The 15,941-nt window shown below is 37.1% G+C and overlaps 2 protein-coding genes across 2 annotated transcripts in view; both read left to right on the top strand.

Annotated features, from left to right (window-relative positions):
• LOC139732771 (cholinesterase-like) overlaps positions 1-15,941 on the top strand; it is a 45,217-nt gene that overhangs the window by 13,200 nt on the left and 16,076 nt on the right. The window lies entirely within an intron of this gene.
• LOC139732770 (cholinesterase-like) lies at positions 1,732-10,352 on the top strand. Its single transcript, XM_071643613.1, has 10 exons — positions 1,732-1,893; positions 3,978-4,154; positions 5,099-5,258; positions 5,771-5,848; positions 6,311-6,429; positions 7,311-7,497; positions 7,929-8,358; positions 8,838-9,032; positions 9,660-9,841; positions 10,218-10,352. The coding sequence occupies exons 1-10, from the start codon at positions 1,732-1,734 to the stop codon at positions 10,331-10,333; spliced, it is 1,806 nt and encodes a 601-aa protein (XP_071499714.1). The 3' UTR covers positions 10,334-10,352.

Here is a 15,941-nt window from a genome sequence, read left to right as displayed (position 1 = left end):
TGTTGCTGCTGCTTGCTCTCCCATCAGCCTGAGCAGTGATGTTTCAGTGAATAGGTGAATTTTACAAGGAACTTTGCAGCCATCAGCAGATGTACAAAGATTCTCTTAAAGAAAGTTAAGTCTGCCGTTAGTCTCACTAAAGCATCATCTCATGATAGTTAGGTTGGCATCGTTTTCTTAAAACGTCTTGCATACAATTACCTAAAATGTCAGAAATAAAATTTCAAGGAAAATGAAACTTTCAGAGTATAAATAACACTTTCAAAACCAGACAGGTTGAAATTAGGTATTCAGTTTCTCCGTAATATATATATATATATATATATATATATATATATATGTTGCGCTTTAAAAAGAATTGTAAATGATGTCATACGGAAAATAAATAAACCATATCAAATCAAATCAAAGTGATGAAAATGACTTGTTAATCAATTTTATCGTATAAAGCCTGATCATGATGGATTTTATCTCCCTATTTGTGCATTAAATTTTTAATTTTTAAACCCTTGTACATGATAAATAGGAAGAAGTTGTTTGTGTTTCTGCAGCAAAATAAGCTTCTTTTGGTCCAATCAATGCATTTATTGTTCTAATAAACTGTTTTCTGTATGATGTGTAATCAGTTGTGGCATACTCAAAGACACACACGTGCACAAGCACGGAGATAAATACAAGTCATATCTTATTATAATAGCTAATAATTGTCACTTCCTCTTTCTCTCTCCATCGAATTACGCAACAAATCGAGGTCGTTGCTTTATGTGATCGATATTTGGGATAGCAAGTTAATATTACACAAGCACACGTACACACACACACACACACACACACACATGTGTATATATGAACGTGGAAATATGATTATGCATTTATATGTACACATAAACTCTTATTTACACTTAATGAGTCTTCAGTTAAATAACAATACAATAAAAAATTCACTTGAATTTAAGCCCTCCAACTCAAAATCAGAGATTATTTCAATCGTTATCTTTCTTTTTTCCCCTTTTTGGGCGTTTGTATAAGATATCGAGATCAGCGAAACAATTCCAATAACATACAATCCTAAGAGGTGGGTGATGTTCATTGAAACTCTAGATTAACTCATGCTTGCCATCATCGTTGGCACAAACAATCTCAATCGTGATACAGATCTCAAAAGACGAAGGAATGTGACTCTTATCCGTTGTGCATGCGTATTATCTTGGAGAATGAACATAATAAGTCTTATCAGTACTTGATTAAAGGTCACTTCGATTGGACGGAATGGTATCTAGTTTCTAAGGGGGAAAGGGTCAATTCCATGCAGCATAGCGAGAATATTGCTTTCCAACATATTTTCTGGTAACGTATATTGTTTAAATTTGATTTTACATTTTGAGTTAATGGTAATCATTGTTTTTAATAAGGTTAAGGATCCTAGGCAGGTATAGGACAACAACGTGAGAATGAAAAACATCGAGGCTCTTCGGCAGAATCTATTAGAACGTTGCTTATCTCCTTTAAAAGCATTATTCAGTCAAAAAATCTTTCTTTATCTTGCTTGGTAAAGCAAACAGATAAAGGGTATGAATAGAATATAGCAAACAATGACATGACATTATGCAAGCCTTTGATAAACAGCAAAATGGGATGGGTAGAGTTTCAAGGTCTAACTTTTTGCAGAATTTCCTTCGAAACCGTTTACTGCATGTTGTCGGTGCTGCCAAGTCGCACTAGATAGCGAAAATGAAACTTCAACTTTTTGTTCTGGCGGTCGGTGCCTTCCTCGGGGTAAGTCGGGCCAGAAGCCCGGCAGTGAATGTCGCTGAGGGAATCATTGTGGGGAAAACCGTGCGATTCAGCGAAGACACCTTCATCAACAAAACAATCGATGTCGATGTATTTCTGGTAAGGGTTGCTGTTCTATCCGTAATCTCTTTTTCTTTCAATACCAAGGTATGCGTGTATATTATGCACTCTATATCGAAGTTTTACGGATGGCTATTGATGATGATTATAGTAATGCCACTATATAGTTTCAAGTACATTAGTACAGTGAGCGTTTTTCGTCGTTATGCCAACCATGTAAGTCTTCATATATCATACGTGCACCGCCTTAATTTTTCGCAGTCATTTTACAAGCCACTATGACATACTGTCGGATCCAATTGTCTTCCGCTGCGAATGGCTTCTCCAAATGCATTTTACGCGGTCCTACATATTATTTTGGATATAAATAACATCGCATTTATTGTAGAAAGTCAGACCACAGTTCAATTGATTTCGTATTTCAGAAAACTAGTCATTCTAGTTCCAATAAGCTAGTGACCATTATGACCAGATATACTGTGTCGTTGCTTTTCATGTGTTCTACAGACGGTCTCTTCTCAATCTTTATTCAGAATAGATGTTGTTTTCAATGGAGTTCATGTTTCTCAACGAATGGGATTGATTTTTCTGCACGTTGTTAGGCGTTTATCGGTGTGATCAATCACATTGATGGGCTAGAAGCCCTAATTGGCACTACGCAATGGTATCGAATGGGATTAGACATCATAATCGAATAATGTAACAAAAAACAGCCTTCCCCGACGTATGATACACAGTGTTATAGATATGGTATATCTGCAGTGTAAAAGTTTCCAACTCGTGTATATTATTTAACCTGTATAATGCTTTGATCCTGCCATATATATCGTATTGCAACATTATTTGGGCAACCCACAAATGTATCACAGACCGTATACTTCTCCTGCAGAAAAGAGCAATTGAGTGTGCAGTCGAGCACGCTCTCGAGATCACACCGACCCCTTGTTTTTTCAGCTTAAATCTCTTAAGAGTTAAGATAAATGACATAAACTTTCTCCAAAAAGCTGTATTTATGTGTTGCCTCAAGTCATATCTCTTGCCTCCAATATTTAGCAGAATATTTCCGTCAAATTCAGAGATTCACTCCTATCCTACCAGACAATCCACAAATTTACATTTATTTAACCCCAAAACTGCACTCGCGCATCATTCTATCAGACACTCAGACTCAGACACGAAATTAAAAACATGACAACTATGTATTCATTCAAGAAGGCTGTGAAACTTCACCTCCTCAAGCAGTATTCCCAAGGATAACATTTTGATATCTTTATTGTATTATAATCAAATGTATATAAATATGTACGTGATACATGATGCATGTATGTGTGCATACATACATCGATTTATTTATCTATCCATATATATATCATAAATATGGGTATGTATGTGTATGTATAGGATAGGCACATATGTATATTATGTATATGAGCACGTTATGTATGTATACCATGTGCCTTACCATTACTGTGCACATTTAACCACGATATAGTTTGTTATTTCATGACAGATAACCTCATGTAGAATGCTTTGCATTCATTCATTACTCTTTTCACAGTGCATATTCGGTCATTACTACGGGAAAGGCAACTGAACGTGTTAACTTTAATATTATTATCGTATTACATTTATTATCATTACTTTTAAAGTAAAGTAGTTGGAGCTGTACACATACACTCTGTAATTGTCCCTTTTCCCCCTACCCTTCCCTCTCTCTCTCTCTCTCTCTCTCTATCCCTTATTCTATCCAGAGTAGCTAAGTATAGGGTCTCCATACCGTCAAGCCTCGGCTTATTTTGGAGACCCTTCTGTTCAAGTTCCCTGAGCTGTTTGTATTTGTTTTGTTTTGTACTAAAAACTATGTGTTGATATACTGTTTGTCATAATTGACTTGTACACAATCATATCTTGATGAAACGGAATTAAGCAGAAATAAATCAAATCAAATCAAATCAAATCAAAGTTCACAAAGGTGCCTTTATAGTCTTTCAACCTTCTCTTGTTTGATATGTAAAATTAACGCATGAGCTCCATTGTCATTGCCTGAGTTAGATTTCGTATTTTGATGGAACTGATGAAAGTATTGCTGTTGCAAAACTTATGTATGTCATCTGACACTCCAGGGGGTTCCCTACGCCAATCCACCTGCTCGTTTCGCTAAGCCAGAAAGCAAGACTCCATGGACGGGCGAGAGAAACGCCACCGAGTTTGCCCCAGCCTGCGTACAAATTCCTGACCCTCTCTACCCGAACAGATCGGAGGATTGTCTCTATCTCAACGTCTACACTCCAAGCACATCTGTGAGTGGGAAACTACCTATTGACTGGAAGTTACTGTGGCACGCAGAGGGTTAAAAAGGAATTCCAATCCAGTTTTAAATCAGTCTGATAAGACAGAGTAAACTCATGCGAGTACCACAGTGAGAATTAATTAACCAAAATCTGATAAAGATTAAGGAAGTTATGAAATTGTGAAATTTCGCTAATTTCTGCAGAGCAATTCTCGTACAGTTGATATGAATATGCAAATAAGTGAGCTGATGATGTCATCATTTTTCACCAGTTTTCCATTGATCGTGTACAAAAAAAAATGATGAAAAATCACTGTTTTTTGTTACTGAAGTGTAAAACATGATGTTTTTCCTGGTTGAATAACTTCAAATTAATAACCAGTCAGACATACCAGGATTTGAGATTGGGGCATCATTGCATTTAATGAAAAAAAAAGGAAAGGTCAAAATGAAATTGTACAAATTATATGGCAAGTTATGAGGGGATGACATCATCACTTCACTATTTACATATTCATGTTGACTGTTCAAGAACAGTTTCCGAAAATAAGTGAAACTTTAGATGTCAAAGCTTCCTTATTTTTAATCTGATTTTGATCAAATTTTTAATGTTGTGCTAAGGAACTTTTACGCGTTCTTTTCAGACGAACTTTCAACTGCACCGGAATTTCCCTTTAAGATTCAAAATACCCGTGTCGTAATTTCATCTCAACATTGCTCAAATTTTGTGATATTTGGTGAGACTTACAAGGTGGGAGAGGAACGAGTTTCACAAATAAAATGTACCACCAGGTAGGAGGAAGGTGGAAGACACTCCACATCCCCTGGTACCACTGTTTCCTTCTCATCTTTTTTGTCATTCTTAGTATTATGATATTGTCAGCCGTGTATGATTCTTTCTTCGCTTCCCCCCCCCCTCTCTCTCTCTCTCTCTCCTCACCCATAATGTTGCAGTCATCGAATATTCCGGTGATGGTGTGGATTCACGGAGGCGGATTTCGAACGGGAACAGCGATGTCGCACGAATTCTACGGATTGCCATTGGTTGCTGTGGGTGACGTCATAATCGTAACCATAAACTACCGACTGTCAATCTTTGCACACTTTACAACAGGTAAGATCTGAATGCATTCTGTTCTGTGAGTGAATGATAGTTGTACACTTCTGTTGCATAGAGGTGGTCGACGTAGTAACATGATATAGCAATAAAGAAACCTTGTGATAAGATCGATATCTAAACCTTTGTTTTTCACACACTAGATTTCAAAAACAACAAATAATACAGGATTACTTTTCAAGCTTAAAGGGACAGGACGAGAATCGTACACACTTGTTAGTTCATTAATAGCAGGGAGGTGAGACTCACCTCCCTGTTAACAGCAGCACAGGATTCGAACCTATGATTCCTTTTTAAGAGTCTAAACCTATCTGCCATACCACATTGTTCCAACTCCAACCAATCAGTTCCTTAATTTATTTCCATAAATGATTCTAGATTGATATCTGTCAAGCATGTCTATATATTCCATATAAAATAACTACTCTTGACCAAATACAAACGAAACTAATTCAACTACTCCTAAATAAAATGATGGATAATGTTTCTGTCGTGTTACCTCCTACCAGGTGATGGGGTATCATCAGGAAATTATGGTATGTTGGATCAGGTGGCCGCGATAGAGTGGGTCTACAGCAATATAGAAGGTAAGATTACTATGATTTTGTTTGACTAAGATGCTGGATTTTGATCTCCCAAAATACAAATGTCTATAATAAATTCCAGGACTCACACCCAGCGTTCGGAATACAGATTACAAGAAGACACGTACTGAACACAGGTAAGGGTTATTTATACATTACTTCCATTGTTGCCTTGGAAAAAATTAATAAGACAATCACTGCATGTACTTGGTTGCTGTCCCTTTTCTTATGCCTACTCCGTTTTATGAAAATTTGAGTCTTTTAGTCTTTAACCCTCTGATAAACATTTGAGTAATAGCAAAAAACAACAAGAAATGTGAATCGATTAAGACAGGAGGATTGCTATTACTATTGAAATCAAATCAAATCAAATCAAACAAAGGGAAAAACTAACTGAAGATGGGAACGTTGTTTGAAACAAAATGTATGATTTCTTTATGTCTTTTACGTTTCGATGTCTGTTAGCTTTCGGAGGGGACAAGGACAGGATTACGATCTTTGGTGAGAGTGCAGGTTCGGCGTGTGTAAGCTTTCATCTTCTCTCCGACTTGAGCAGACCTCATTTCAATCAAGCCATCATGCAGGTAGAGTTACAACAAGGCGTTAGTGTCTTTTTCATTTAGGTGATTAATTAAAACATTCTTTCAATGTTTCAAAGTCTTTGGGTGTTACATCCTTATAACCCTCATGAGCAGGTGTTTCTTCACCTGTGAAATATTAATGCTGTTGAAACACTGTGGTAGTAATTGATTGCAACGCATATTCAATGTATGCACTGCAGTGTTTCTTCACACAAATCCTTACAATATTAAACTGCTACCGTTATAAACGTGGGTGTGGATGTATACAAGTGCGCCTTGTGCAAGTGTTGTATGGGGGCGCTCTTGACTTAGAATGTACTATACCTCTGCCAGAAGAATGAGAGTAGTGCGATATTAATATTGGAACTATTTCAACACTGTGTATTTCAGTGCTAGTGACAAGACATACTTTTCACTCTTCTCTTTCCACGAGTTACTATTATTGCATGGTACTATCACTCTTACTGGCAGACGATTTGTTTAATCCGTTGAATGATTTATGTTAATGCACTTGACTTGTAGTACTTCAGGACCTTGTCGAGAAACAGCCTAAGCATGCTGATTGAGCCATTCTGACAAAATCATTATTCTTTACATAATGAATGAAAGGATGGATGTTTTTTCTCCCAAATAAAATTTATATAAATTGTTCTGCTGTACATCGCGTTTTGTAAGCAAAATAATAATTGAACTGTCAATCATTGTGTAACGTTTATTATGTTTCAATCTGAACATCTTATATTGATGTAGTGCCTTGAGTCATAAAAACAATGACTGTCATAATATGCAAGAGCGCTTATAGACTATTAAAAAAAGAGCTAACATTGATAGCCTGAGCAAATTTCTTTGCACAAACTGGACTACTGTCTTGTTCTTCCGTCCAGAGTGCAAGTTCTCTTGGAAACTGGGCCTTTAGAGATGACCCCGAGTTGGAGAGACAGTTAGCCAGAGAACTGGGTGAAGCAATGGGGTGTGACACGTCCACCTCAGAACTATTGGTGTCATGCCTTAGAACCAAAGATGCTGACGAGTTGCGGGAGACTGCAGACCGCGTAAGTCTACACCACCTTCGTTTCTCCTCATCTTAACTCTCCGCGTGCAACATTAAACACATGTTCATAGGTTTGTGTGCGAAATTTGTGCAGTTGATTCATTGACACATGAAGGGTTAATTAGGGCTCATCTTTCGTTTGGTTTCTACATCAGTAGGCCTATTGATGATAGTGTCGTTAAAACCATATGCATTATTTTCCTCTATAAATTTCAATAATGAATATTGATAAGCTTTTATGAGGTACATTATCCATCAGGAAACATCTTTCTTACTTATTGACGAGTATCATTGTCTGGTAATGATTCCGATAACGATAAAAATGTGAGGGATTTGACTGTTTGACTGATTTTACTACAATTCGAAGCAAACCGTACGTTTCAGTTTTCAAGCTGAGTATTAAACCTTCTAACCATGCGTTGTGTGACCAAATATTGATAGTTCTACCCAGGCTACCCAGTTACAAGGGATGGGGATTTCCTCGATGCCTCACCACAAACACTATACGAGACTGGAGACTTTGCCCACGTGCCCATTCTAGCTGGCTTCAACAAGGATGAAGGCACTCTTAATATATACTTTGCAAACCCCGAATACGTCGGCAGTCTCACACCACCCCCTATCAATCGTGCCACGTTCGATGAAACGCTCAAAACGACTCTAGCTTCCGACGGAATCGACGATGAAATCGCCATCGATGCTGTGACCCAAGAGTATGTGGACTGGACGGTGGCCGATGACCCCGAGACAGATTATTTCATGTCCAATAAGGACGTCACCGGTGACATGGATTTCGGCTGCCCGATCGACATGGCGATCAGGAAGCATGCAGAAGCTGGAGATCCTGTCTACTTATACTACATGACACACGAGCCTTCGAAGTGAGTTGGACATGTTGCTCTGAAAGTAACTATGATGATAATGAGAATACAAATATGATAATAACGCTGGTAATAAAGTGCCGTTAGTAATGAGTAGTGTAAGAGCATGTAATTTTAGAAGTATGACCCCAATTAGCGACATTTCCAAACATTTTGATTACGGATTCGTCGGATTGGAAGGTATGGGTACAGAGATGATCAATCTTTGATACATTTAGGTGGACGACTTCAAGCCGACGAAATAAACGTCTCACCGAGCTATCAGGGAAAAGCTTTGTGAAGACTGGAGCAAGGGACAAGACAAGGCGAAAGGGATATTTAATAACTGCAGGCATCATGTAGGGCCTGCCATTCACCAGAATGAGGGGATGAACCGTATGGTATTGATTGTTAAGAAAATATGTGATGCCAATTGTACTTCTGACTATTAGTGATCCCTTACAATACTTTCCTTTGTCTTCTGAACATTTGCCCTTTAGGAGCTTCTTTCAGAACGGAGACCTGGTGCCCTCGACCCCATGGCTTGGCGCTGGTCACGCCGAGGATCTGCTCTTTGTCTGGGGAATGCCTTTCATCGACGAACTCTATCACATCAAGGGCCACAACATGACGGCAGAAGAAAACGCCCTCTCTGTTAAGTTCATGGAATTCTGGACAAACTTTGCCAAGTCTGGGTAATTATGCGTGCAGTAAGATGACACCGACAGAAACCAAAAAGGGATGGTGTTCGTTATTTCGAAGGTTCGTTGATTAAAAAAAAAGGAACTAGGTTCATTCATCTGAAAGGGAAACAAAGTTGCATGCGTATAAACGAACTTTGGGACTATTACGCACCTTTGTAATAACAAACTCTATTTCATTTTCGAATTTACGAACTTTCGCAATAACAAACCTGATCTCATTTTGGGATTAGTGAACCTCTGGAATAACAAACATGTTATAGCTAATTGTAACCCCCACAAGTCATGCAGTGAGGATATGACTTACGAGTAGGACCATGCATAAGAGAAAGAATGAGAAACCAGTCTGATATCTTCCTATACGAAATTTTTCGACCATATTTCTACCATTACTAAGAAAGAAGGTTTGCATTGGCAGTCCCTGTCTTCAAAGTCTCCTCAGTTTTTCTATGTCCTCTACGATTAAAATCGATAAAATACGATAAAATCATCAACCCACTATGTGCCACAGTAATTTCCTCTCCATAGGTGTGTGAAACTTGTCCAAATTTGACTCACTGACACAGAAAGGGTTAAGTTCTAGGCGAGAATGTAGGCGTACATTTTTTCTATTTCATGCAGTAATCCCAGCAAACGGAGCCCTTCTTCTGACCCGGGGCAAGGTGACGATTTCTGGCCCACGTTCACTATCCCGGAACTCAGTCACAAAGAGCTGGCCCTGGACCTCTCCGTGGGAAGGGCTCTCCGAGCCAGACAGTGCCACTTCTGGAACGAGTACTTCCCTAGTCTGCTAGCATTTACAGGTATATTTACTCATCAGCTTTAACACTCGTGAAAATTTACTTCTCTATCTCGACATGACAAAAGATTGATATCAAAATAAGAAATGGAATCGAAACTGACAGATTAAATCTATTCATTAACAAATTCACCAGTTTTGTTGAACTCTGTGTGTGAAAACAGCTTTTTCCTGTTAACATTTTGAGTGAGAACTGATGAATAATAATAACAACAACGACAACAACAAAAAGATTATACCTCAAATTGGGATAACCGTGGGGTACGTGAACAGTTTTGTCAAGTTGATAAGTGTACATTCTTAAATACAGTCCTAATAAAAGGGACAATATTTTGTTTCTAGAATCATGGACTTTAAGCCTTTTTTCTTGAACCAAACAGAGAGTTTGGACCCCGTGGAACAAGAATGGCGGGAAAGTTACGATGGCTGGAAGACAGACATGACTGAGTGGCAACAAGCGTTCGAGGAATATCAGCAAGAAACCAGCTGTGACTGAGGCTACAACAATGACGACATAATAGGCAATAATCACGTGATAATGTTCATGCAAGATTGATTATAATGACACAGGCGAGAGAGAATGTGAAAGACAATAACATTAAACGTGACTGTACTTGACTGGGATACAACAATGGAAACGGCCATTCTGGACTCCGTTATCATTTCCCTTTGGCTTTTTGTGAGCAACTGAAGCCAAAGATCTATCCATATCGTTTCAACAGCAAAATATTATCATAATTATGATAATCATCAAACAACAGTGAGTGACTTCATAATCTCGAGGATTTATCTAGCACCGAAACCACTTCAATGATTCAAGGAATTTTAATATCGGGGTATACTTTTATACTTTTGCTTCTCCACAGCGTCTATGTGAAACACGACTACCATAATGCTTTCCGTAAAAGTTGGCCATGTAACATAAGGAGATTGTGTCTCAGGATATTGTGATTGGAACAGGTGTGAAAAAAAATCAATGAAAATTGGAACCTGCAAAACTATGTACAATTTGAAACTCTGCGATCTTTATGTACTTTTAGTTATCGGCAATGAAAAGCTTGTAAAATCATTTGGTTGAAATAAATACTGCATTACCTGTTGCCATGCATATATTATCTGTGCATCTGTAATATCTGTGAACCGGGTGAGATATTTAGTAACAGATATCAACAGTATATGAGTGTGTGTGTGTTTGTGTGTGTGCGCGTATGTGTATGTATATGTGTGTATATATGTGCGTGTGTTCAAATTTCAATTTCAATTTCAATTTCAATTTTATTTTCGTATTTCTCGATGGAAAATATCTGGTATATAACAAAATATAATAATACAGAATGTCCAGCTTGGATATATACATGAAGAAATAGGAATACAAAAATAATACATAACGGTCGATGTGTCATTTTCAATCAAAGTAAAGGATGCAAAGAAAAATACGATGGAACCTACTAAAAAGCAAAGCTTGTTGAGTGTATAGGTCCCAACAAAAGCCTAGTGAGGGGAACAGGATGAGGAGCACGGGTACAATTAAGACCAAAAGTAAGGATAAACAAAAGAGAATGACTGTTAATACTCGGGGCACAGAAGATTCTTCTCACATGTATTTATGTGTGTGATAAAATGAGAATATAATATACGCCCCAAATATGAATTCACATTAAAAATTGAAAATAAAAATGGCTAAAACATACTGCAAACTTTTGATTTTGATACACACATAAATCATTTTGACAGTATGTCTACATCCTTAAACTATACTTAAGTCTTTGCAACAACTATCGCAATAAACAATATTTATACTCCGTAGTACTTCTTTCTCCTTTTCTTGTGTAGTATCTTTCTCCCATTATAGACAGAATGCTCCCATAATGTCATTTATACCCCCCACAGTACCTGACTAAATAAAGCAAAACATAAGATGGAGACCCCACAATGTACCTCTTGTTCGTCCCCATAGGAGCATCAGATTATAGAATCCACAACGTCATTTGTCTGATACTTAACACACTAATATCGCCCCAAAACTGATCAGCATGCAAACTACAAAAGGGAAAAATACTATACACTATTTTGCGCATGCAAAACTTCCTCTTTTGAAAGCTACCAAACTGCAGCGTTAATCACGGTTCATGCAACCAATGTTTTGCTTTGAGAGAAATGCATGTTCATATATCATGTTTACTTTGTATATTTTGATAATTGTTTGAATAAATGGAGATTTCACTTGAGTAAGTTGCAATGCACAACACTCCCATCTATGATTCCTGCCCCAAAAGTATTCAACAATTCTGGCATAAAGTCACGGGAGCAAAGCAAACACAGTTGTTCAGGTGACGTATTTGAGTGTTCGTGATTATACATGAATAGATCTGATCACATTTTGATCCAAGTATGAATCAACAGTGCTTATATTCGCCAAGTGACGTCATTATATTAATTTGTCTCCATTGGCTTGTCTTGTACATCATAAGCATCTCTTAAAATATCCAGCCACGTAATATTTCAAGCTAACTTTACATTAGGATTTCAGTTAGATTACCCTATATAGATTCTGTTTGAGCAATACACAGACGTTTCTTTTCGGATGATTTGACAAACACTATCTCGCAATTATTTTACGAAGTAAAGAGCAAGATAGGATACAAAACAAAGGAGAATACAAAAAAAAGAGATGAACCATGTTATGGTCAAGTCCTATTTGTCTCTTTTTCTTTAGAGGGATCGTATAGTTTTGGATGAGACCTACAAGTTCAGGTTCTAGCATTTTGGGAGGAGATAATGAGAAACCTCGTATGGAATATGAAAGATCAAATTCCAAGAGAAATTCAACATTTAATCGATACAAATTGGTTTTGAAATGGGTGAGATACCCAAAACAGAGTAATCCTAATAAAAGGTAAGACCCACCTTTCATTACGATCACTTTATTTTACTTTGTTTTTTAATTTCTCAGCCATTCCAAAATCTATTTTCATCAAATTAACTTGGAATTTGTCTTAGAATGGTATACTTTATACTATTTCAATAAGGGGTTTCTTGGTATCTTAAAAAGTTAAAATCCCAATCCTTGCCTCCACCAATACTGTACCACCCCTTTAAATTGGCAATCGCTACATGAAATTACCAGGAATTACACACACCAGACAAATCATATAAATACTGTATGATGTCATGGGATTAAATTAGCTGCATTGAAATCTCCATTGTGATACCGACACGGGTCAGGGGAAGACTTTTTTTTTCCACAAACAGCATGTTTTCTTGATTCTGAAAGGTCTAGCTTGGAGTTGAATGCCATTTCTACGTCTATGGTGCCACGGTGGTAATGGTGACTTAATACAAAGCTTCTATCCAAGGTTTTTGGTTCGAATACTCCTGGATGCGGCGGATGTGTTCCTTGGCACTTGTCCCTCATTGCCTTGTCTTTCGGATAGGGGACTAAAAACCGTCGGTCGAGCGGTTGCTTATCATCTATCATGCCATGATGGTTAGGTTAAAACCGTCAGTCGAGCGGTTACTTACTTACAAGCATTCAAAGCTTCCATGACAGCCATGTTAGAAAAGTTAAGATTTTAAAGATGATGTGAATGATCGGATAACACGTTGATGGAACGCTACTCAACATCATTGTTCACATTATATTATGTAGCAGTGCAACCCTATGAGGTATCTTCAAATATTCGGAAGCAAAATGTAGAATTTGAAAAGAATTAGGAGCACATGAAATGTGATAAATCATGTCATTCCTCTTTATCAGGAGACATCGACGAACTAGAGAAGGATTGGTAAGACAGTTTTAGTATCTGGAAAACGGGACTGACTGGATGGCAACAAGAATTCGAGGAGTACAAGCAAGGGTCTACCTGTAACTGACTGAAAACCTTATGAGAACGACAACCGAAACGGTTCTTCATCGTGACTCCGTCAGTCCGTCAGAATAGTTTAGGACCAATATCACTTTAATTATTTTAAGTTAGAACCTAGCTTATTCCATATTTCAAGTGAACTCGGAGCAAAACGATTCTCGAACGCTTCAACTCTAAACATATGATTTTTCAACTGCATCTGTTCTTCAATTTTGATTTTCACCTGGAAAAGAGATAATTACATTTTGAGACATAGTCACAATCAATGATGCTAATAACGTACTGCTGCTGTCAAGACATGACTATAATAACTTTTACCATTTTTTTAACATTTGAATAATATAGTTGGGGAAGACTGTTTGCATCTCCGGCAGCCTTACTGTGTTGCTGCTGCTTGCTTTCCAATCAGCCTGAGCAGTGATGTTTCAGTGAATAAGTGAATTTTACAAGGAACTTTGCCGCCATCAGCAGATGTATAAAGATTCTCTTAAAGTTAAGTCTGCCGTTAGTCTCACTAGAGCATCATCTCATGATAGTTAGGTTGGCATCGTTTTCTTAAAACGTCTTGCATAAAATTACCTAAAATGTTAGAAATAAAATTTCAAGGAAAATGAAACTTTCAGAGTATAAACAACACTTTCAAAACCAGATAGGTTGAAATTAGGTATTCAGTTTCTCCGTAATATATATATATATATATATATATATATATTTATATATATATATATATTGCTTTAAAAAGAATTGTAAATGATGTCATACAGAGAATAAATAAACAATATCAAATCAAATCAAAGTGATGAAAATGCCACATCTCAAGTAAAGTGCTCAAAACCTGAGTAAGTAAGTAAATGAATCAACAATTTCTATGATTTTCATTAAAAATACTGTTACCATGGCAAGACAATGTTTAACATTAAGAAAAAATGAAGTTTGCACAGCTCTATATCATAGCTGTCACATGTGCCAAATTTCAAGTCAAATGCTCAAAAACTGATCGAGGGAGTTAAAGGACAAGTTCACCCTCATAGACATGTGGGTTGAGTGAACACAGCAATATTAGTAGAGCACATCATTGAGAGTTTGAAAAATCGGACAATCCGTTCAAACGTTATGAATTTTTGAAGTTTCTGCTCACTCAAGGCTGGATGAGAAGACTACTATAGCTTGTGATGTCACATGAGTACAACGATATAAAGAAAGAATAAAGAAAATTTGACATATTTTCACTTTTCTCGCATAACAAAAGAACACTTGACTTCTCCCTTTCAGAAGGCAGGGGGAATAATATTACCCTTAACATATATGTCAGTAACAAGTCGAAGAAATGTGCACTTTATTCAAAAAGTAAAGTTTTGTGAAATGCTCTTTTTATTTTTCTTTATATGGTTGTACGCATATGACATCAAACACTGTAGTAGTCGTCTCATCCAGCAGTGACTACGCAGATATTTTAAAAATTCATAACTTTTGAAACGGATTGTCGGATTTCCCCCAAACTTTCACTGTTGTGCTCTATTGATATTGCTGCATTCACTCAATCCACATGTATATGAAGGTGGACTTGTCCTTTAAGTTAATTCACAATATCATTGTACGATTTTCATTCAAAATGAAATTATGCAGTCACCATAGTGTGTCGAGCCCATCAATGTCAACAATATTCGACCACTAATGTGGCTGTCGTATCTTTAAGCTATATGCTTATTTGACGACAGTCTTCTGCATTCACACTCCCGATCTTAAGTGCCATAATTCAGTGAGATCATTTATTCCGAATGGTTCCCAATCGACGTGTTCTCTTACTCTTTTCTTTAATCTGTATACGTATATCTCAATTTTATATTCGAATGTACACACTGTATGTTCCATTCTCTTGTAAACAACAAGAAATGACTATTTCATTTTTGTAATATAACATATGACCGATGCAGAAAATTCCTTATTAATTTGAATTTATATCGTGTAATGTTATAACAACCACTTATGTCATCATAAGACGTAAACGACAAATTTCATAACGACCGCTAATGTCATTACACGTCGACGACAAATGTCATAATGACCACTAATGTCATAACATGTCGAAGACAAATGTCAAAAATTCCAATTTTTACTGCAAATGTCATGACACGTCGACGACAAATTTCATAGCGACCACTAGTGTCATAACATGTCGACGACAATTGTCAAAATCGGATTAACCACAAATGTCATAACACGTCGACGACAAATGTC

The sequence above is a fragment of the Diadema antillarum genome, unplaced genomic scaffold, assembly GCF_040938485.1.
Source record: "Diadema antillarum isolate AM-2024a unplaced genomic scaffold, OU_Dant_1.0 seq00000447_RagTag, whole genome shotgun sequence".
Taxonomy (NCBI): Eukaryota; Metazoa; Echinodermata; class Echinoidea; order Diadematoida; family Diadematidae; genus Diadema; species Diadema antillarum.
The sequence above is the reverse complement of the archived record's forward strand: the minus strand, read 5'-3'. Positions and strand labels throughout refer to the sequence as shown.